Here is a 22,360-nt window from a genome sequence, read left to right as displayed (position 1 = left end):
AAAAAGTTTTAATCAATTTTATTGAATATTAATATGAATCTAAACTTAACCGAACAACAAGAAAACAAGTAAAGATATTTCTTATTAATTAACATACAAAAATTCCTTTACTTTCTTTTACAATCGTTTACATTCAAAATCATTACAATTCATTTACAGAAATTGTATTCGAGATATAAAAAAAAATAACATCTAGATATTCAAACTCAGCAAAAAAAAACTTTTTTTTCAAACAAATTGAGAACTGCTGTTACTTAAAGAGTTTCATGGCTCATAACGAATTACGTATATAAATCTAAACAGGTATTTTTCGGATTGAGCTGGTCACAAAACAAATCGTATATTTTTGTGTATATACGTGAAAAACTTTCTGCATGTCTTATTCTGTTATCGATCTTTATCTTGCACCCACATAAAACTGATGATTTAAATAGCTGAAACTTATTGTTCAATGAATGATATGGTCTTATTAATTTTTCCACAGTTTAGCATAAAGGAAACTTCTCTTGATAAAACAAAACCATCTATTAATCAAACTTAACAAAATGCACGACCAACGTGCTTATTTATCAACAGCTGTCGAACAACTGAAAGAAGAACAAAGTAGCAAATTGATGGCAGTAATTTGTACGAGAAAAGTCAGAACAACTTCAGTTCGCTTCATACCAAGAATGCAAAATGTAGCAGTGCCGCCACAGGGCAGTCTAGAAGTTGATTATTCACAAAATCTCGGGTGATTAATCTTTAATTCAGAAAGCTGAAACGCTGACTTTAATAATTAAATTTAACAAAATACATGACCAACGTGTTTATTTATCAACAGCTGTCGAACAACTGAAAGAAGAACAAAGTAGCAAATTGATGGCAGTAATTTGTACGAGAAAAGTCAGAACAACTTCAGTTCACTTCATACCAAGAATGCAAAATGTAGCAGTATCGCCACAGGGCAGTCTAGAAGTTGATCATTCACGAAATCTCGGGTGATTAATCTTTAATTCAGAAAGCTGAAACTCTGACTTTAATAATTAAATTTAACAAAATACATGACCAACGTGTTTATTTATCAACAGCTGTCGAACAACTGAAAGAAGAACAAAGTAGCAAATTGATGGCAGTAATTTGTACGAGAAAAGTCAGAACAACTTCAGTTCGCTTCATACCAAGAATGCAAAATGTAGCAGTATCGCCACAGGGCAGTCTAGAAGTTGATCATTCACGAAATCTCGGGTGATTAATTTTTAATTCAGAAAGCTGAAACTCTGACTTTAATAATTAAATTTAACAAAATACATGACCAGCGTGTTTATTTATCAACAGCTGTCGAACAACTGAAAGAAGAACAAAGTAGCAAATTGATGGCAGTAATTTGTACGAGAAAAGTCAGAACAACTTCAGTTCGCTTCATACCAAGAATGCAAAATGTAGCAGTATCGCCACAGGGCAGTCTAGAAGTTGATCATTCACGAAATCTCGGGTGATTAATCTTTAATTCAGAAAGCTGAAACGCTGACTTTAATAATCAAATTTAACAAAATACATGGCCAGCTTGTTTATTTATCAACAGCTGTCGAACAACTGAAAGAAGAACAAAGTAGCAAATTGATGGCAGTAATTTGTACGAGAAAAATCAGAACAACTTCTGTTCGCTTCATACCAAGAATGCAAAATGTAGCAGTAGGGGAGAGTGGGGTCAATTGTAACATTTTTTACTTAACTATTTTTAACTAACAAAAAATCCAATATATTATTAGTATTAATTGACAGACGAGTAAAGTAGACTATCCTCTACTAGAAAAAAAAATAAATACCTGATTTTAAATATCGTTATATTAGTTATTAACAGTTTTGACAGTCGTGCAGTTGTTACAATTGTCCCCACTTACGGGGTCAATTGTAACAGTTCATAAATTCAACTAAAACATAGTTAATTATACATATTATCATAGTTGTGATATATTTTTTATTGATCAAAATAGTAGTGATATTTTAGGAGTAAAAATAATAATGAGCAGAAACCTAAAGGGTTAAACTTTTAACTTTAAGGGTTAAAAATTTTAATTTATGCTGTGAAAGGTGACAAATAAAATAATGCACATGCAACATAATATAAATGATATAGGAAACTATTGGTGGTTCTTAAAGAGTTAAGTAATGGTTTGTAAACATAAGATTATTTATTTTTAGCTGTTACAATCGTCCCTTTACTTATTGTTACAATTGTCCCCAAGACGCCATTTCAGCTTCATTTGTTAAAAACAATGCTAGTTAATTAGCAAAACTAATCTTTTTTTATTGAAATGTTAATTAAAGTGTCCACTTACATATTCGGTTACTAATTTTTATTTGTTTAAACAAAATTACTTTGTTACAATATAATATTCTAATACCAAAAAAAGTACTTGCGTGGCGTGAAAATATCTTTTGTGATGTAACTCTTTCAAAAGTACATAAAAATGGTTGCCATCAGGGGTGTACATGTCGATTTATTAAATACACCTTGTGCGCCACCTAGGAACCAAATCTAGAACCCGACACTCGAAATTTTTGCTCTGTTACAATCGTACCCTGTTACAATTGACCCCACTCTCCCCTACCGCCACAGGGCTCCGCAAAGCAGTCTAGAAGTTGGTCATACACAAATTCTCGGGTGATTAATCTTTAATTCAGAGAGCTGAAACGCTGACTTTAATCCGTCTATGCTAACAGTCTGTTTGCGGTATCCAACTTGAATTGTTAAGTGTTTTAAAGACCTAGATAGTACTAGATATAGTCCACTGTATTGAGGAACAAAAGATCACTTTATTCTGTCCTAGAACAACATGAGTACAGTTATTAAATTCTTCATACACTTAAAAGTTTTTTCTTGTAGTGCTGTTAGATAAGAGTAAGTCGCTAAGACGTTTTTTTCCACAATAAACTGCTAATTTTTGATGGAAAAAGGCGGAAACTTATTTATACACCAAATAATTCCGAAGCGAAGAAGTGTAACAAAATCGCACGAAAGAATGATTGTAATTCAACTCCCAATTTTTTTTACAATTCACTTATCCATATAAAAGTAATTAAATTGAAAGAATAATAAAAAAAGTATTTTCGCTTGATACTTCTGTAACTTCATTTATTTAATTTGATATAAAGATTCTTATCAAATACACTGAAATATATACTAGATAGAACAAAAATAGGTAAGGATTAATATCTATCTTTTATTATGTGATATAAAATTTCAGTGTACTAGACTTTAAAGAGATAGAAAAAAGATAGGAAGATAGGAAAAAATAAGTCAAATAAGACAAAATGTGTTTTTATGGAATTGTATCATATATTTTTGCATATAATTCTCTCTCTGTCACTATTCTTTTATTTTGCGTAGAGCAATGGATTTTTTTTAATATTTGAACTACGCAATCTTGCAAGAGCAAAGTAATTTTTTTTTGCTTGATTTTCTTTGATACAAAAATATATAAATTAAACAAGGTTCTGACAGAAATAAACAAGTATGTAATAAAATAATATTAAACGGGATAAGAATTAGCTATAAATTGTAATAAATTAAAATAATTAATTATTTCATTAAAAAATATCTCATTGTAAGTTTTAGTGTAAAAAATAATATCCTCATTTTAAATATCTACAGTAAATGTTCAAAATACTTTTTCTATTTTTCTACCTTTTATTAGAGAATATGTTTTTATGCGATTAATTTTTACCTCTTCTTTAATTTTTTTATTATTTTATTTCATTCTTTTTTATTTCCCTTCTCATTATTTTCCGATCTTCTTACGCACCCATAATATATTTCTTTACTAAATTAAATATTAAGTTACTAGAATAGATACAGAAAATCAATGTGGATCGAAGAAAAAAAACAATTTAGTTTTAAAAACGTTTATTATAAGAAATGACACAAGTGCGAAAGCTGTCATTTTGAACTTGAATACAAAACATATCATTTACATACAATAGGAACACATTTGCAAGCCTATTGGGAAAAAAATAAGGTACTTTACTCTTTAATTTCTGTAATATTAGTTTGCTTTTATATTTTTTTAAATGTTTTCACTTTTATTTTCTGCTACAATACTTTACTGCCTCCTTTGTGAAATAGTTTCCTTTTAATTTCAGCAATATTATTTTACTTCTTTATTTTCCGTTTACTTACTTAACTTTTTTTTATATTATTGCAAAAGGAAAAAAAATATTATAATATTCATGGATATATAATTGTTTTATTGACTTTTAGAAATTATGAACTATTAGCATTTGAAACGTTTTGCTATACGATCCGTTATGCAACACGTGAAAACGTCAGTTCAAGTCAAGCAGTCCGAAGTCTCCCCATATAGTAAATGGTGACTATTGCAAGCTAAATCTGTAGGGGCACAAAATCCTCCATGTTCCAATAGCAAATTATAGCTCTGGGGGTACTGAACTGGAAATCGGTCGTTCTTTGGTTCAGGTCAAAATTACGATCTGTGGATGAATGAATTGATGTATATATGAATGGACGTGACGTATGGGTGTGGCAGAAGTCGAAGTCTTGACCATAGATGGTGCCGCCGGAAAACAAGAACCATCGCATCCCCTCTGCCTTAATGGCCAAAGACAACAACAACAACAAAATGAAATAAAATAGCTCAACGTGCAGACATATTTTAAGCAAAACTTTTATTGAAGTATATGAAATTTTTCAATCATTTTATGTTAAACATGACGATTTATTCAAGTAATATGCATAAATGTCGTTGAAGGAAAAGTATTTTCTCCTGAGAGTTCTTTTCTATATTTTAAATTTTTCCCCAAACGTTAATAAATATGTGCTTAGAATAAGTATTTTGGCTGATACTAATCAATTTTTCAAATACAATTCATATATGCTGTTAAATAAGCATTCACATTAAATTTTTAGCACTGGTTTGTTACGACTTTGAATCTTGCTCACGCTTTGGTAGGGAGGCATTCACTTTTTAAAAACATAGTGCATCAGCAGTTTGAATCGTTTCTCGATTAATTACCTCAATTTTATTCTTCAGTAAAACTATTTCAGAAGCTGTACGAGCTAATGACAAAGATTGTGTAACTTTCTTCTTCAGCAAAACCAAATTTAACCGAAACATAGGCATGAAATCATCCTCTAATAATATCCAAATCTGAATTTTCCTTCATTCTAAAATTCTATGTAACAGTAGTAATGTAACTGAATTAACTTCATCCAAAATTATTTAAAATTATTTAGATGGTATAGCGAATGAATATGAAATGCATTTTTTATTTTTAGTGATTCAGAGTAAAATTGCTTATTTCCCATACAAAAAACTGGGCACCTGATCGGATTGTATTTTCTTTGATTATGTCTCTTAGTGATACGAAATTCACTTTAATTTAATGGCACCAAAATGTCCACGCATACAAAAACAGAGGGCGGGACCCAGTTGATAACCGAACTAAAATTGTGGCAGTGTGCCTATCAGTGTAACTCTCGTATGCATGTAAAAACCAACGTGCGACATGTAAAAACCAATCAAATCGAGATAAAAGCAACTTTAGGGCAAAAGTCTAAGCTTGAAAGAAATGAGTCGACGAAAAATTCCTAAAAATAAAATATGAATGCATGGAAAAATTTATAATATGCTTGTTCAAAGAAATTATATTCCGTAACTTAAAATATCTTTTTACTGATTTATTAATATATTTAAGATGAAAAATAAAAATTTTTAAACTTTATCATTCAATGATTATTCCACGTAAAAAATAGAATTTTAAAAATTACTTTTTTTTGTTATTTTATTGTCGAAAAATATAATATATAATTGTCGAAACATTTTTGAAATTTATGGTATACAAATGCTTGCACCACTTTAATCTCAGTATATTTTAAAATACAAAATTCAAAATTTGAACAAAATCAATAATCTTTTGTTTATTTCCTTTTCCTTGCTCACTGTACTATAAAAACATAACATTTATATTAATTTTAAGCAACTCTTCTTACTTCTAAATCTTTTGCTAAAAAATTCTCTTTAAAAACAGGTTTAAAAAATAAATACTAAATTAAATTAATGGAAATATTAGTTTAAATAACGTAGCAAGCCCATATTTTGGTCTTTCTTCCTAGAAGATTTAACTCGTATTATAAAAATGTTTTGAAAATAACTTATTCATTACTACATAAATATTTGTAGAAATAAGGTTTGGGTAGCTATGTTATTTGACTTGAAAAAAATGAAGTTATATTTTAATGCATTGCAAAATTCTCATGAATTTTTTATGCATCAGTTATAAAGTTTGTAGAATTTCTGGATTTAGAGTGCATCAAAAAGTAAACGATAGACATTTTTTGGAATGGGTTGCAAATATTTTTCATCTTTTTTCAATTCCACCTTCGTGATTGCATTGTTAGTTAAATAAATAAAATAGATTTTAGAAACTTTTTTGTTTTATTATTATTTTGTCTTTCAATAAGCATTGTGAAGACAGATAATTTGAATTTTTTTTTAAACTGAACATCTTTCTAAAAAAGAAAACGTTTTATGGAGTATAGTTACATTTACAATGTTATTCTATAGCTATATATATATTTTCTCATCATTTTGTCACTAAGATGCTCCAACCTCTATTAACTGTGCTCACTAAAGATTGCTACTCCATATTTTTCGTGTGTCGACCATAATCAGATTGTTATATATAAATTATTAAGTATTCTATGGGCTACCAGCAAGGGAAGTAGTGCGGGTATCTCGATCCCTATTGGTTGTGGAAACGTGGCATTTGTTTACGTTAGTAACTGTTCTTTACATTCTATTTCGGTCAGTTCATCAAGTATCAATTCTAAGTTAGATAATCTAGATTCTTTCCAAAAGAGTTTTCGCAAAGATTTAAATTCTTTCACCACATATTTATAATTTAACACAAAGACAGGCACGAGGCCATGTGAAATATAAACAAACATAGCATCAACAAATAATAAATCTAACCTAAGTAAAAACGTAGACGATAAATAACTATATTTCAACAAATTCAAGGTGTGATATGACGCTTATTTAATTAACTTCACGTTAATTAACATTCTAACTTATATGGAGAAACTGACGTCATAGACCATATGCGTGGGTAATCCAAGATCTTCTTCTTCTTGAAGCGCAAGTACCCGATTGAAAAATTCTGAAATGTGTTATTGCATTAATACAGATTTGGTGTCATAAATATTTAGTTCACGGCTCTATTGGAATAAAATTTTAATATAATTCTTTTGTTGGGTTAGTATTGGTAACTTCATCTACAATTTTGTCTTTTAAACTCATATTTATTTTTTGGTTACTTAAAATTTGATTATCTATTTCGTCAAACAGATTGTCTTGTAAAGGAGCGAAGTGTTAATACTTAAAAATCTGTCTACAAAAAAATCTGTCATAATTAAATTATCCCATTTTTATAGACAGATTTTTATCTGCCTATATTAATCTGTAAAGCGCTGTTTTGCGCATTCCTCTTACATTTGAACTTTAATTTGCTGCCCAAAAACGATGAGATTTAGAAACTTAAAACTATTAAGAGGTGTAAAAAAATATACAAGGAGCATGATGGTATAAAAAATTTAACATTCGAAAATTAGTTCAAGAATAAAGTATAGTTAAACTTGTAACTAGCAATGCAAAGCTGGCTACTCTGCAGGCCACAGACAGGTAAACAGATCAAAAGTTTTGTCCATTGTTTTGTTTATGAAAATAACAGGAGTTTTTTCTTCTTTTTTCGAAATTTGAATTTGTTAAAAAGTTATTGAAATATTAAGGCATTCGAAAAAAAATTATTCCCTCTTTTTTTACTTAGGTCTGATTTTGTTTTATTTGCGTAAACCCTATGTGACTGTGCAAGGAGTACGATTTAAAAACAAAAAAAATTAGATTAGTAGTTCTAGAATTTTCAAGCTAACTGTAGCCCGTTATGGCCCGTTAAAATGTGACTATAAAGTTGAAATTTGACTATCTAAAATGACCTTTTTCATTTATACCTTTAGTGCGAATGTTTTCGAAACTTCAATATGTTCGACAATGCTGTTTTTCAATTTCGTTCACACCTTTTTGCTTCAAATAATAACTATTTATCCATTATTGTAAAAACATTTCTCTCTCTCGAGATGTTGATTTTCTAGGTCCGCGTTTGACTTAATGTCAGAAGTAACAAAGAAAAAGAATAAATAATTATTTTAAAAATATTAGCAGAGAGAGATTAGATGTAGGCAGGTATAAAAATTAAAATTTATATCGTTTTTAAAAATTATAGTTTTTGAAACTATGAAAGACTCAAATATTGGAAACAAAAACTCAGAGATTTATAAAAACTTTCTTCCTGATAAATAATTTCCACGTAAAAAAAGATATGAGAAAGATCTTGAAGATATGTTCGAAAAATCAATTAAATTTAGATTCAAAACTAAAATGTAAAACTAAGATTTACTTTTAATAAAAAACCGTATGAAACAAACAAAGAAATAATACTTTTTAAAAACAAAATTTATTTAAAAAAACTTAAAATATCGAATACAGAGTAAATTCTAATTGAATAATCTCCTTCTATTTGAATAGCAAATGTTTAATTAAAGTAAACGTTTATTTAATGCTGATTGTTGAGAGAAAGGTAAACACGTGCACGATTAAAACGTTAAATCAATTTAATCTGCATTCCAATCACAATTTTTCGATAGCACTTCGTATGTTATTGAAATCACATTGATAAATAATGCCAGACGATTAAAGTAAACAATTGAGGGAAAACTACAATGTTTAAAAAGTTTAAATCTCAATTATATTAATTTTTTAAATAAATTAATGGATGCACAGTTTAAACATTTGTGTTCCACTGATACTTAAAGAACGAGTGATTTCTTAAAAATGAAATAATTCTCTTGTATTTATTTAAATAAAATAGCCTTAAAAAAAGCTATCATAAGAGCGTACAATTGCAATAACTGTAAGCAGTTATCTTTATGTTCATATAGGACTGGAAATACTTATACATAATGATAATAATAATTTGGAGAAAAATTTTGGCGAAACTTCAGTCGAAAAGAAAAAGAAAATGTCAAATTATTTCTTCTTTGAGCTTTTCTAAAAACTTTATTATGAATGCGGACATAGAGTTTCATTTCTGATGAGTTTGCTTAATTAGATGATGGTAGAAATTTCATTAAAGGGAAAGAATTTTAAATTAAAAGTTCAAGAAATTCATTTTGTGCAAAATTAACATTTTAACCATCTTCCCAAAACAATCGAATAACTTATCTATCAAATATTTATGTATATAAGAGAAATGGCTGAATTTCTTTTTCCTGAAACCAACGGTAATGAAACAATTGCATTCAAAAAACAAACTTTTTAAAAACTCACAATATTACATTTTTATTCCCAGATTTATTTTCTTTTTCTACTGTTAGCAACGCGAAAAGTGGCAAAGTTATTGAATAATTTGCTTTAAACTTAAATGTTTGTAGAATTGTTGTCACTTTAATTTATTCAAAAACTAATCAAAACGTAGATTGTTGAAATAAATATGCAAATGAATCGGAATTGAGGGCTGAAGTAAATATGCCCTTGCAAATATTAATTTGGAAATCAGTATGTTCAATATTTTAGAGACTACACTAACAAATGTAAAGGAAAATTATTGCTCTTACGAATTCCGACATGGAAAATTTCCCGAAAATTTAAACCTTCGTATTTAAAAAAGTAGTGTGTGATAATAAGTACCAATCATCAATGTGAAATCGTTAATTTTCATTTATTTTTCGATATAATTAAACATAAATACATTTATATATATATATATATATATATATATATATATATATATATATATATATATATATATATATATATATATATATATATATATATATATATATATATATATATATATATATATATATATATATCTAATATAAGGGCAACAACCCCTATATTTTGGTGGATTTATTTGTCAAGAAAGCAGGAATAATGAGAACATGTTGTGCACAAGATTTTATTTACTAAATAGATCGTGAAGCCGAAGTCACATCCCCGCTCTCCCGGCTGGAGAGGGGGGACAAAGTTCCAGTCAGATCCGACGGAGTTTAGTTTGTAAACATTATACACCAAAAAGCCACGCAAAAACATTGCTCCTGCATTTTATAGGATGATTTTTAATTGTAAAGAGGCCCAGTCATATGCCTTTTTCTGTATTCTTACGCCTCATCAATTTATTTATTACTGATAGCAAATCGTTTAATCTTTCCTTATATGGAAGTGAAAGATCTTAAAATAACTTCTCTTTTGAAGTATAAATTTAATTATTATTCATTGGCATGTTTTTAGCCTTGAAGTCCCAAAATAGAATTTCTACCCTTATCTTTTACTAAAGATATTTTATGAAAACGAATGAAGTTTTAATGCTTTTATTAATACAAAAGTATTTAATTTCTGTATTACATCCCCCCCCAAAAAAAATTTTGGTAAGCCAAAATGAAAATTTTAGAATACTATGAATATATAAACTTTATGTTGGTATGACTGTCCTCTTTCTTACAAATAACCTTTTTTCAACATGTGAAAAAAATTATTTTACAGTAACAACAATAAAAACATAATAATAAAATTTATCTGTTTAGTGAACTAAACAGAAAGAAAAATTAAACATAAATTTATAACTTTTCGATTAAACTTTTCAAAAATTTTTCCACACAAAAATATACAAAATTTTTATGCAAAATGACTTGGACAACAAGTGTCATTTAATCAGAATTTAAGATTCTGTATGGTTAATGGGGGTATTTACTAGATGAAATTCTGTATTCCCCGTTAAAATGGAGGAAAACAGAGTTTCATGAAGCACTGTGAAATTGAGAGATCCAGACTGGATAAAACAAAAATAGTTTTTTTTTTTTTTTCACTGTGTTGAGAAAAAAAATTCAAGTTTCCTCGCCAAACATCTCCACACGCGATTCGGATCTCTCAAAAATATAGGGATTACTTCTTCCTTTGAAGAAAGTAAAAACATTTATTTTGAACATTATTCATGATTTAATTTTAACATTTGTGGGCTGTGATATTTCCTAGGCTTTGATACTTGTACTATTTCAAAATTTTGTTTTCTTACATTTTTATTTTATTTATTTATTTATTTTTTGTAATCTTGGTCATTCTATCTTTTTCCTATTTTTCCTTTTCTTTTTTGTTACCCTTCACCTTTTTTTTTCTCCCGATGTTTACTTTTATTGAAACATCTTCAATTTTTATTTTTTCGATGGTTACTTTTGCTGAAACATCAAACCTTTTTCGATGCTTACTTTTACTGAAGCATCTTCAACTTTCCTTTTTTCGATGTTTACTTTTATCGAAACATCAAACCTTTTATTTTTTCGATGTTTACTTTTACTGAAACATCAATTTTTTTTTTCACAATTTTTAACCTTAACATTTTTAGAAGTTTGCTGTCTAATGTGCAAAGTTAAGTTGTCATTGTTTGAATTAGCAGAGGTGATCAATCTCTTACCAAATTAAGTAACAACTGGCCCGACACAATTAATAAACAAACAAAAATCTTTGCAAGTCTACAACCCTACTAAAGCATATGGTAAATCAGTATCAAGTATAAAAACTTAACTGAGTTAAAATTTTCGCCTATCGTAATAAGGGAAACTCGCAAATTTTGTTAAGTGTTAACTGTCCTTTTGTTTGGGTAACATTTATTTCCTTACATTTTTTTTTATAGGAATATTTAGTTTTGACCAAGTCCGAAAAAGCAAAATTTTTACAAATTTTCTTTAAGTTTTTATTTTTTATTTTTTTTTCGATTTCATCGTGATAAATCATTAGGAAACAAAAGTTAAAAAAAAAACTTAATTTTGTTTGCCATTACTAATTTAATTGACGTTTGAGCCGCATTTATTTCCTTCAAAAACATTTTAAATGCACTATAAAAACAAAATATCATATTTTTTAAAAAAAAGTAATATAAACACAAAAAATGCAACTCTTAAAAATATTCTATTAAATTATTCATAATAAAAAGCTTTATCATTACTCATATCTAATTTCAATAAAATATGAACACTCTAAACTTCAACGTCGACCTTCATCAATTTCGCTGAAGAGGGAAAAAAAATCATAATTTAAAAATGAAACGAATATAAATATAAGAAATGCAATCCAACATTAATAATTTACTCAATTATTCAGAATAAAAAAAAATTTTTGATCACTAAAATATGTAATCATAACAGTATCATAAATTTTGAGAAAGAGGAAAAAAATAATTTATATATCACTTTTTCTTCAATATTTGACGAAGAGGAAAAAAAAAATCATTCGCGCACTTCACTTTCTTCTTCTTTTAATCATTAAAAATCAAAGAACTAAATGTTTTAGAAAAAAATACTTAAAGGATGCAAAGCTGCATAAAGTTCGAATTAATCCAAAACATATCTTGAAAGCCACAACATCAATTTAAAGTTGTTAGGAAAAAATTTTTCTTTCTCTTTTTTCTTTTCGTTAAAATGATTCATAAATTAGAGTGAAGGAGAAATTGAAGCTTATTTTTCTTTGAGTTTTGAGTCGGAAGGAGGGAGAGAATGTCGAAACCATTAAACCTAAGTAGACCATCGTAAAGTAGACCATCGGGCTGAGAAAACACTTCATCGACGATTAAATCCAAAGCAGTGGGGAGTCCAAGGGTGGTGAAATATTGAAGCTCAACTCTCTAGTTGCATCCTTCGCCTTCAGAACGTTAGCATACACAACAGGAAGGTAGTACACGAACGGAAAGTACCACTGGATGTAGGTATCATTTAAACAAATGAAAAGTTTGACGATTAAAGAATTTGTTTTTTGTTGAAGATACTCGATGAATTATTAATTACCATGAGTTGCAGAAAAATTTGACTTGATAAATTTTCAACTGTCCATGCGAATGAGATATTCGATATTTTCGATGCATTTTTTCACAGCTGATTTTTCCAAAGTCCCAGCCGGGCTCCGCTAATCTTAATTTTTGAGATAGAAATGCGTAAATTTCCTCCGCAAGCAACTATGCTGCCGACTTCTAATATAAGGGCAACAACCCCTATATTTTGGTGGATTTATTTGTCAAGAAAGCAGGAATAATGAGAACATGTTGTGCACAAGATTTTATTTACTAAATAGATCGTGAAGCCGAAGTCACATCCCCGCTCTCCCGGCTGGAGAGGGGGGACAAAGTTCCAGTCAGATCCGACGGAGTTTAGTTTGTAAACATTATACACCAAAAAGCCACGCAAAAACATTGCTCCTGCATTTTATAGGATGATTTTTAATTGTAAAGAGGCCCAGTCATATGCCTTTTTCTGTATTCTTACGCCTCATCAATTTATTTATTACTGATAGCAAATCGTTTAATCTTTCCTTATATGGAAGTGAAAGATCTTAAAATAACTTCTCTTTTGAAGTATAAATTTAATTATTATTCATTGGCATGTTTTTAGCCTTGAAGTCCCAAAATAGAATTTCTACCCTTATCTTTTACTAAAGATATTTTATGAAAACGAATGAAGTTTTAATGCTTTTATTAATACAAAAGTATTTAATTTCTGTATTACATATATATATATATATATATATATATATGGGTCATTCTCACGAAAACTGTCATTTTTCAGTTCATAAAATCCCGAAAAAGTAAAGTGAATAAAAAGCTCTGAAACTTTTTATATTAATAGAAATATGTAATGGCATTATAAAGAAAGTATATATATCCTATAAAATATACTTAATATTTAAATTAATTAATTTTTTAAATAATTAATTTATAATTAATTAATTTACAATAATTAATTAATTAATTTAATAAATTAATTTTTTAATTTATTTTTCAAATTAATTAATAAGTAAATTAATTATTTTCACTATTTAAAAAGTGAGGGAATGACACTAATAGTGAGGGAACGATATTTTATTTTAATACATGTTTTTATCTAGTTAAGTTACATCTACCTAAAGTTTGAAAATGATAACATACTAAGTATATCTAATATTTATTATAATTTACTCTTATATATTTAAAAGTTTTTACAGGTTTGGGAAATAAAATTGGCTGGCACGATTGAACAAAAAAAATTTAATAATATACTCATCTTGAATCATTCCCTCACTTCAGCGTCATTCCCTCACTTCAGCGTCATTCCCTCACTTTATACACTAGTGAGGGAATGACGAATTCAATGAAATTTAAAAATAACAGTTAGGCCTAATTAATTTCTGAAGTCAATCACATACAATTATATTCATACAAGAAAGCAACATATAATTATCCACTTTCTCGATGAAGTTGCATTTTATTTTACTCTAAAAAATGACATGAGGGAATGACAAATGTAAAAAATTTTACCTGGTTTGATTCATTCAAATTTATTCCACAGCAAAGCTTCTTTAAGTTGAAAATGGAAACATACTGCAATTTTGTTCTATGATGCCAGTTGTTAACTTCTGAAGTTTTTATTAAAATATTTTTATTCTAAGAAGGTTGCAGGTGATAAGAACATTGTTGTGAGGGAATGACGCGAAACACTGGGGACAAAGTTTAAAATAGTGCTGTGTTAATATTTTTATCAGAAATTAAATTTAAAATTGATTTTCTGAATTCTATATTTTAGTATTCTGAAATAAAAAACACGAATTTGCAAAAAAAAAATTTTTATTTCAGTAACAATTTTTTTCTTTTTTTAAATCAGCAGTGGGGACAAGTGAGGGAATGACATATTGGTATATTTTAATTACCTAAAATAAATAAAAAATAAAAATTGATAATTTTATTTTTATTCTTTTGTTAGCTTGCATTCTGAAGGACACTTTCCCAGAATTTTTTTTTTTCGTAAGCTGTAAAACAGACATAAAATATACTGGGGACATGAAAATGACTGTTTTTGTGAGAATGACCCATATATATATATATATATATACATACACCGAAGAGACATATTACATTATGACCACCCTCCATCTATAACAATGGGCTCGCCCAGGATTTCATGGTTTCTCGCCCAGGAACAATGCTTTCATGGGGCACATTAGGACCCATAATCCTCCTAGAACAATCCCTGACGTCTGTAAGCTACTTGAACATAGTTGCAGATCAGGTTCACCCATTCATGGCAACAGTTTTTCCTGCGGGAAATGGTGTTTACCAACAGGATAATGCACTCTGTCATAAGGATCCAATGTCATAAGGATCCAATAGAGCATTTGTGATCCTACTTGGAAAACCAAATTCGTGCTGCCACGCTACCCCCTCGCAATGTGAGGGAATTGCAGGACCAGTTGGTGAGCGCTTGGTACCTATCAGCACCTTGTGGAATCAATGCCACGGCGAGTGCTAGCAGTTTTCAGGGCTAAAGGTGGTCCTACATGCTTATTAGCAGGGTGGTCATAATGTAATTGCTCTTCGGTGTATATATATATATATATATATATATATATATAATATATATATATATATATATATATATATATATATATATATATATATATATATATATATATATATATATATATATATATATATATATATATATATATATATATATATATATATATATATATATATATATAAGTTCAAAATGAAGAATAAAACAAAGAAAAATTATAGACATATGAAAAAAAGGGGGTGGGAAATAATAAGTAAAAAAATAACAAACAACATATTATTTAAAAAAAAAAATTTAAAAAAAAAACATTTAAAAAAAATATATATATATATATATGAAATATTAGTTAAAAAACCTGAAAAAAAGCCGGAAAAAAAAAGATATAATCTTTTCTTCAGACCACACGATTATATCCGCAAAACAGAGTGCTTTCTGATATTGTATCAATAAAGCCAAAGCAAAATATATTAATACAATAGTGTGAGGAGCACTCAAAAAAATTTTTATAATATAACTACATAAAAATAGATCATAAAAAGTAAAAATAACATGTAAAAACAGATAATAAAATAAAATAAAAAGAAAAAACATTAAAAAGGGGGGACTATAAAGCGAGTAGCAAAATCATAACAACTTACATGGACAGATATTTTTTAAGAATGATTTAAAAATGTTTAAATCATTCGTAGTTATTTTATAAAAATTTTTTTGAGTGCTCCTCACACTATTGTATTAATATATTTTGCTTTGGCTTTATTGATACAATATCAGAAAGCACTCTGTTTTGCGGATATAATCGTGTGGGCTGAAGAAAAGATTATATCTTTTTTTTCCGGCTTTTTTTCAGGTTTTTTAACTAATATTTCATATATTTTTTTTTTATTTTTTTTTTTATTATTTTTTTTTTTAAATAATATGTTGTTTGTTATTTTTTTACTTATTATTTCCCACCCCCTTTTTTTCATATGTCTATAATTTTTCTTTGTTTTATTCTTCATTTTGAACTTATCTAATGAGTGCTGTTTACTTGCAGCTTAAGCGCAATAAATGATACTTATTGTTTTTCTTAACTTTCTTAGTGTTTTCTTGTATTTATTTTTTTATTATATATATATATATATATATATATAAAGAGAGAGAGAGAGAGAGAGAAGAACACGAAAAATAATAAGGATTAATGAAAAGAGACTCTTCTTTTCATTAATCTTCATTATTTTCCGTGTTTTCTCTATATTTTTAACTTATTTTATCAGTTCTATGTAGCTTATGCGCAGTAAATGAACTTATAAATTTTCTTCGTTTTTCTCTTCTTTTTTTTGTCCTTTTTATCTTTATTGTACTATATATATATATCCAGGTATGTGTGTTTTTAACTAAGGAGATGCATTTACTGTTCTACTCAACAGTATTCCCTTGACATAAAAAACATCTTACTTTATATATTTCTTTGTTGACATACTTATTTTGAAAATGTTGAGTAGTTACGAAAGAGGAAATAATAGCTGAAAGGTAAAGAAACAATATTTGAAAAAGAGTTTAATGATATAGCTCTTCTTTACTCGAAACAGTAAAACTAATATTTTGTAAGAAAAATCGACGTTTATTTTCAGGTAAGAAATTTCAAAACGGTTTCAAAAAACTCTCTCTCATGTTAAGGTAGTTGTTTACAACTATTTTTTTTTCATTGAAATAAATCTAATCTGTTTATTGTACATCTTTCTATTCCATGATACGCACTAAATGTTATGAAATATCCGTATCTTGAATTCAATGAATGCACGTACGCAATCGTAATAATTTTAAACAATTATATACAAATTTATACAAACGTAACAATAGAAAAATGTAAGAAGTCAGTTTTATATGTTTAAAAACTTATACAATTGTTAATGTTCATGTTGAGTACGCAAAGGAGCTAAAAATTAGGTTTTTACTTGCTAGCATGAACATACTTACGTTGTTGTTTTTTTCCAATGACATTTTCGCGTCACTGGCTATGACTATTAATTGTTATGATATCAACCTTGATTGTATCCGGGATTATATTCATATTCTAATTCAACTAAATTAATTCAATTATTATTTTAATTTATTTGCTTATTTAGTTGGGGTTTTTTTTTACTTCAGATAGAGGTTCTTAAGATTCAATGGATTTCAGGTACGACCCTATTTTGGGGACCCTTTTCATAATTTTTGTGCGATTGAGAGTCCCCCATTGAGGGGTTTCAGATAACTTACATGATTTTAACAGTCGTTGGTGGGCTATATATTTCTTCGTTAATACTTGTGATTGGTTACATTATATTACTTTGGTTGAGACATTACTTCTAACCTAACGTGATTGGTTTTTAATTTCTAAGAGGGTTAAATTTTTAAGGAGAGCCAGTGAGAAATTCTGGGGTGTTGGGGAAAATAAAAGAGGGGGAAAATGAAAAAAATGTTTAAAAAAAATCGAGAGTAGATTAACTGTGAAGGTTGTATATCACAATTAAAAAAAAGAAATTTTGAAAAGTAAAGATGCTGATTATGTTTTGAAAGGTTTTTTTCTTCAAAGAAATGGTAAATATTCACTTTTTTTCTTAATTTATCTGAGTAGGTTTAAAACCTTTAATTTATTTCATGCAAAAGTTGTATAAATAATATTATTTACCATTTTCTGTAGGTCTTTTCATATTTTAAGAAATGATATGTTAGATCTTTTTGAGTTTTATACGTAGTCTTTGATTTTAACCACTTATGTAAACAATCTGCCAGCTAGGTAACATAGCTCACCCCAAACAATAAGAGAAGAGTTGATACAATTCAGAAAATTAAAATTATGGTCACGTTACTGTATAAGTAGAAGCTCAGTCGACGATTCGAGTTCATAGATTATTATTATTATTATTACATACTTTACAGTATTTCTCTCGTTTTCTATTGCGTGAAATGGAATTCTTATGAACGCGATCATAAAACCTGTTTACTCAAAGACAATTCCATGCAACAAAAAAAAAATAATTTTAATAACATTTTATGCATTTTTGTCATTTAGTTTATTCATGGTAGATTTGTTTGAATATTATTGCATAAAAATTGTACATTATGTTTTATAATGTGCCTTTAACGACCAGACATTTATATTGTTGGATCGTTTTCGGAAAGAGTTTTAATATGAGTTCTGATACAAAAAAAGCACTTTGCGTTTTAAATTGTTCTTTCTACAGAACAACTCAATTCATTTGACAATTTAGATTTTGGAATGCTACATCACGTTGGTTGGCACCATGCTAAGAAATAGTATTAGAATGAATAGAGGTGACTGCGTGAAGTTGAAAAAAGGAATAGAATGGAGAAAATAGTTAGAACATTTCTTATGCCACGAAAGCGATTAGGGGTCAAATCCATTTCAGATTTTATTTCAGGTGAAAATTTCCATTATTTTAAATCAAAGATCTCGCTTTTTGAGAAATTTGCAAGGTTAGAGATGCTAAGACTTAATTACAATAAATCCAATTTTTTTTGGAATACCTGTTCACCAAAAATTAAAAAAAATAATGAAAAAAAAAAACTTTGAATTTCATGTATTTACCAAATGCATTATCTGCATTTATTATTAATATATTATATCAAATGTTAAATAGTCTAAAAACAAATATTGTTAAATAAAATTATTTTAATATTTTTTCAAATTCAATTAAAATAATTAAATAATTTACTTTTTCAATGAATTTTTTTATTGTTTAAATAAACAGATAGAAAAAGTTTGAAAAGAAAAAAATCAGAGAAGTCTTACCACTTCCAAGACATCTGCTATTTTAGCTAGAATTTCATCCTTCAAATTTTTTAAAAGGGGTACACTAAAATTGAAAATAATTATTTTAAAACAAAGATCATGAATGAAAAAAGAAACTAGCCATGCATTCAAAAAGCATGACCAATGTGCTTAATCATACATGTATGCATGGCCATGCAAGCATATACTAGCCATGCATATAATTCAAATTTTCAGATTCTATAAGAGTTAATATAACAGTGTTTTAAGTGCTAAAGGTGAATAAATCCATTTGATTGTGACTTCATAAGTCTGTTTTTCAGATATATTGAAATTTGCATTCTATTAACTATAAAAAAAACTGCATATGTCTTAGAATATTTAAGCTACATAAATCAAGTTACATTCAGTTTTTTGAAACAATTTTAGTATTATTTCTTAAAAACAACTGCTTAAAAAAAATTCCCTAAAGTACCACAATTCTATTCGCAAAACAATTATTCTATCTGTATCTCAAGGACACACTAGGATATCTGAAAGATAAATAAGCTATCATAAAATAAAAACTTTCAATTTGAAGCTATAACAGAAAGAACAGTACAACCCCCTCACTTTTTTGTAAAAATGTATGTAATTTAAGGAAACTTAATGAATTAATGTTTTATCAATTAGTCTACAAATGAAGTAACTTTACTCCAGGGAGGCTAATATAAAAATTGAAAGTTATTCTGAATCTAAAACACAAGAGGAACATTAAAAAAAACCTCATGGTTTCTTTTTTTTAAATAGATATTGAAAGTGTAGCATAAATGTATCATCCTATATTTACCTTTTCAAAAATTTAATATTATCTTCTTGCCTTTGAAGCCCTGTTTTCATCATAATTGTATGAAAAGCTTTTCGGTCCATTACCCAAATTTTTGCATCTTCGGAAGCTAAAAAATTGTAGGTCATGAGTTAAAATCTAAATTTAATACACTATAAATCAAATTCTAATAAATGAAGAATTGCAATTTAACTTAATAAATCGTGAATATCATTTTAAAAATAAATTTTGTTTCCAAAAATTAATTGCCATGAATATAATAAGCTTATAAGTGTATATAATGAATATAATAAGCTTGTAAAATGTGTAACAAAGCAGATTTGGATCGGTCCGTTGCTTAAGAGGTAATAAGCAACGGGCCGATCCAAATTTGTCAGTTGCTTATTACCTCTTGCTTATTGGCTTAAGAGATGTAATTCTCATTTTCTGGGAAGTAAAAGATAAGTTCTCACTGTTGACATTGTCATCCTCCAGTAGGATGTGGGGTTTTAATAATATCTAGAATGTCGGTAATAGTTTAAAAGAAAGTGCTATACTGAGTACACTTAAATTTTTTTTCTCTATTAGAATATCATTTAGATTTTTAACTCTGCGAATAATCACATTCTATTAAAGCAGTCATTATTGTTACAATTTATTAAGTGAAAGATTAATAATAAATTTTAAAGTAAAAACAATTTTGTTACTTTACTTGCTGTCCTACACACAAAACAAATTACTCTAGAATGCCTAAGACAGTTTGTCTTTTGCTCTTCTTAAGCGCCAACTACCATTTTGATGTTTTAGCAAATGTATCGGGTTGGAGGGAAAGTTCTGCCGTATTTTAAAGAAAATATTTGAATTCATTTATAAAAATATGTGTTTAATATTAATCAATTATGTATGCTCCGTTTGTTACAACCTGTTGCCATCTTTCAGGTAACCTGTGAATTCCTGTTTTGTAGAAGTTCTCGTCCTTGGAGTTAAAATAGTCAGAAACTGCCTTAGAAACCCTTTCAAAAGGCTTGAATTTTTTCCCGTTCGATAATTTTGCAGAGATCTGAACAGGTCAATGGTGCAATGTCAGGTAATCAGATGGTGCAATGTCAGGTGAATACGATGGGTGACTAAGGATTTCCCATCCTAATGCATTCAGTTTTTGTAGCGTCACCATTGCAGTATGCGGGCGAGCACTAGTCGTGGTGGAACACTATTCCTCATCTGGACGCTAATGCTGGTCTTTTTTCTTTGATAGCTGCATTCAATTTATCACGCTGATTGCAGTACAGATCCGCGAACTGATCAATAAATTAAGCTTAAGTTGGTGCGATTTAAACTCTGCAAAATATATTTGTTAGCTATTAAATTTTTAATTTACATTTCACCACCACTTCCGAAAATATTTTTTGAAAGTGCCAAAACTGGAACACTGTAAAAAAATAACGGTAAATTCAATAGAAGTAAAATATATTTTAAACAAAAAAAAAATACTTTAAAGAAAAATACAGATTTTTTTTCTGTTTTTAACCACTATCCACACATCGTAAAAAATTCCGGTTCACTTTACTGACTTTCTCTGCATATTAGACCATTAATAGCTGTTGTGTTGACGAAAGAGTTTTTTTCCGTTTTTTATCTAAATACTTAACGAATTAAAACCGTCAGTTTAAACTCTATTTTTTGCATTGTAGTTCTGCTTACAGTACGATAACCGTACGACATTTTTCACATCATTTTACGATTATTTTCTATACTTGCTTGTACTTTTCAGAACTCATTTAATTGTTTTAAACATTGCATGAATAAAACTGCGATTCAATTTTATTGTTAAATTGATACTCTTCATGAATATTATATTTCTTTAGGTATAACTTTTCGACAAGTCAAGTTGCCAGGCATTTTTATATGGATGGCCTACTGTAGTTTAAAACTATGGTTTTTAAGTTAAATATTATTTCAATAAGAAAGACGTTTAGGATTTAAAAAAAAAAAAAACAGATTTTGCACCATCTACTAGAGCTGCGGTAGCTGAGAGAACTCCTGGTAGGGATTGCAGCGTAGTTTTAAACAGCATAATTTATTTGTTAGTTAAAATAACTTTACTTATCTGGTAAAAAAAAGTTTTAGCATTATAAATAGTTTATAAATAACAGCATTTTTTTATGAAATAACTGGTGTTATACTGATACACCATCTGACAATTTTCTTTCTTAAATTTAATTTTTCTTTAAAGTGCAGGTATGGAACTTTTTATAATAATATTTAAAATTTATTTTACATTCAACCTTAGTTCACAGGCCCTTATAATTGCCGTCGACTTAATAAAACACAGCACTCTTTTTTAATTAAAATTTAATTGAATGAAAGTTCTTGT

General features: G+C 28.0%; 1 protein-coding gene across 1 annotated transcript in view; it reads right to left on the bottom strand.

The window, feature by feature from the left end:
* The window catches only part of LOC107436702 (cGMP-dependent protein kinase 1-like), a 107,579-nt gene that overhangs the window by 37,432 nt on the left and 47,787 nt on the right, over positions 1-22,360 (bottom strand). The window contains exons 5-6 of the mRNA XM_043045989.3: positions 20,011-20,116; positions 19,203-19,266 (exon numbers count right to left, since the gene is read on the bottom strand). Of these exons, the coding sequence (XP_042901923.1) occupies positions 19,203-19,266; positions 20,011-20,116 (170 nt within the window). The remainder of the gene's footprint in view (positions 1-19,202; positions 19,267-20,010; positions 20,117-22,360) is intronic.

Source organism: Parasteatoda tepidariorum, chromosome 1 (genome assembly GCF_982258835.1).
Source record: "Parasteatoda tepidariorum strain Cologne lab strain chromosome 1, Ptep-v5.0, whole genome shotgun sequence".
Taxonomy (NCBI): domain Eukaryota; kingdom Metazoa; phylum Arthropoda; class Arachnida; order Araneae; family Theridiidae; genus Parasteatoda; species Parasteatoda tepidariorum.
This window is presented reverse-complemented; position numbering and strand designations above follow the sequence as displayed.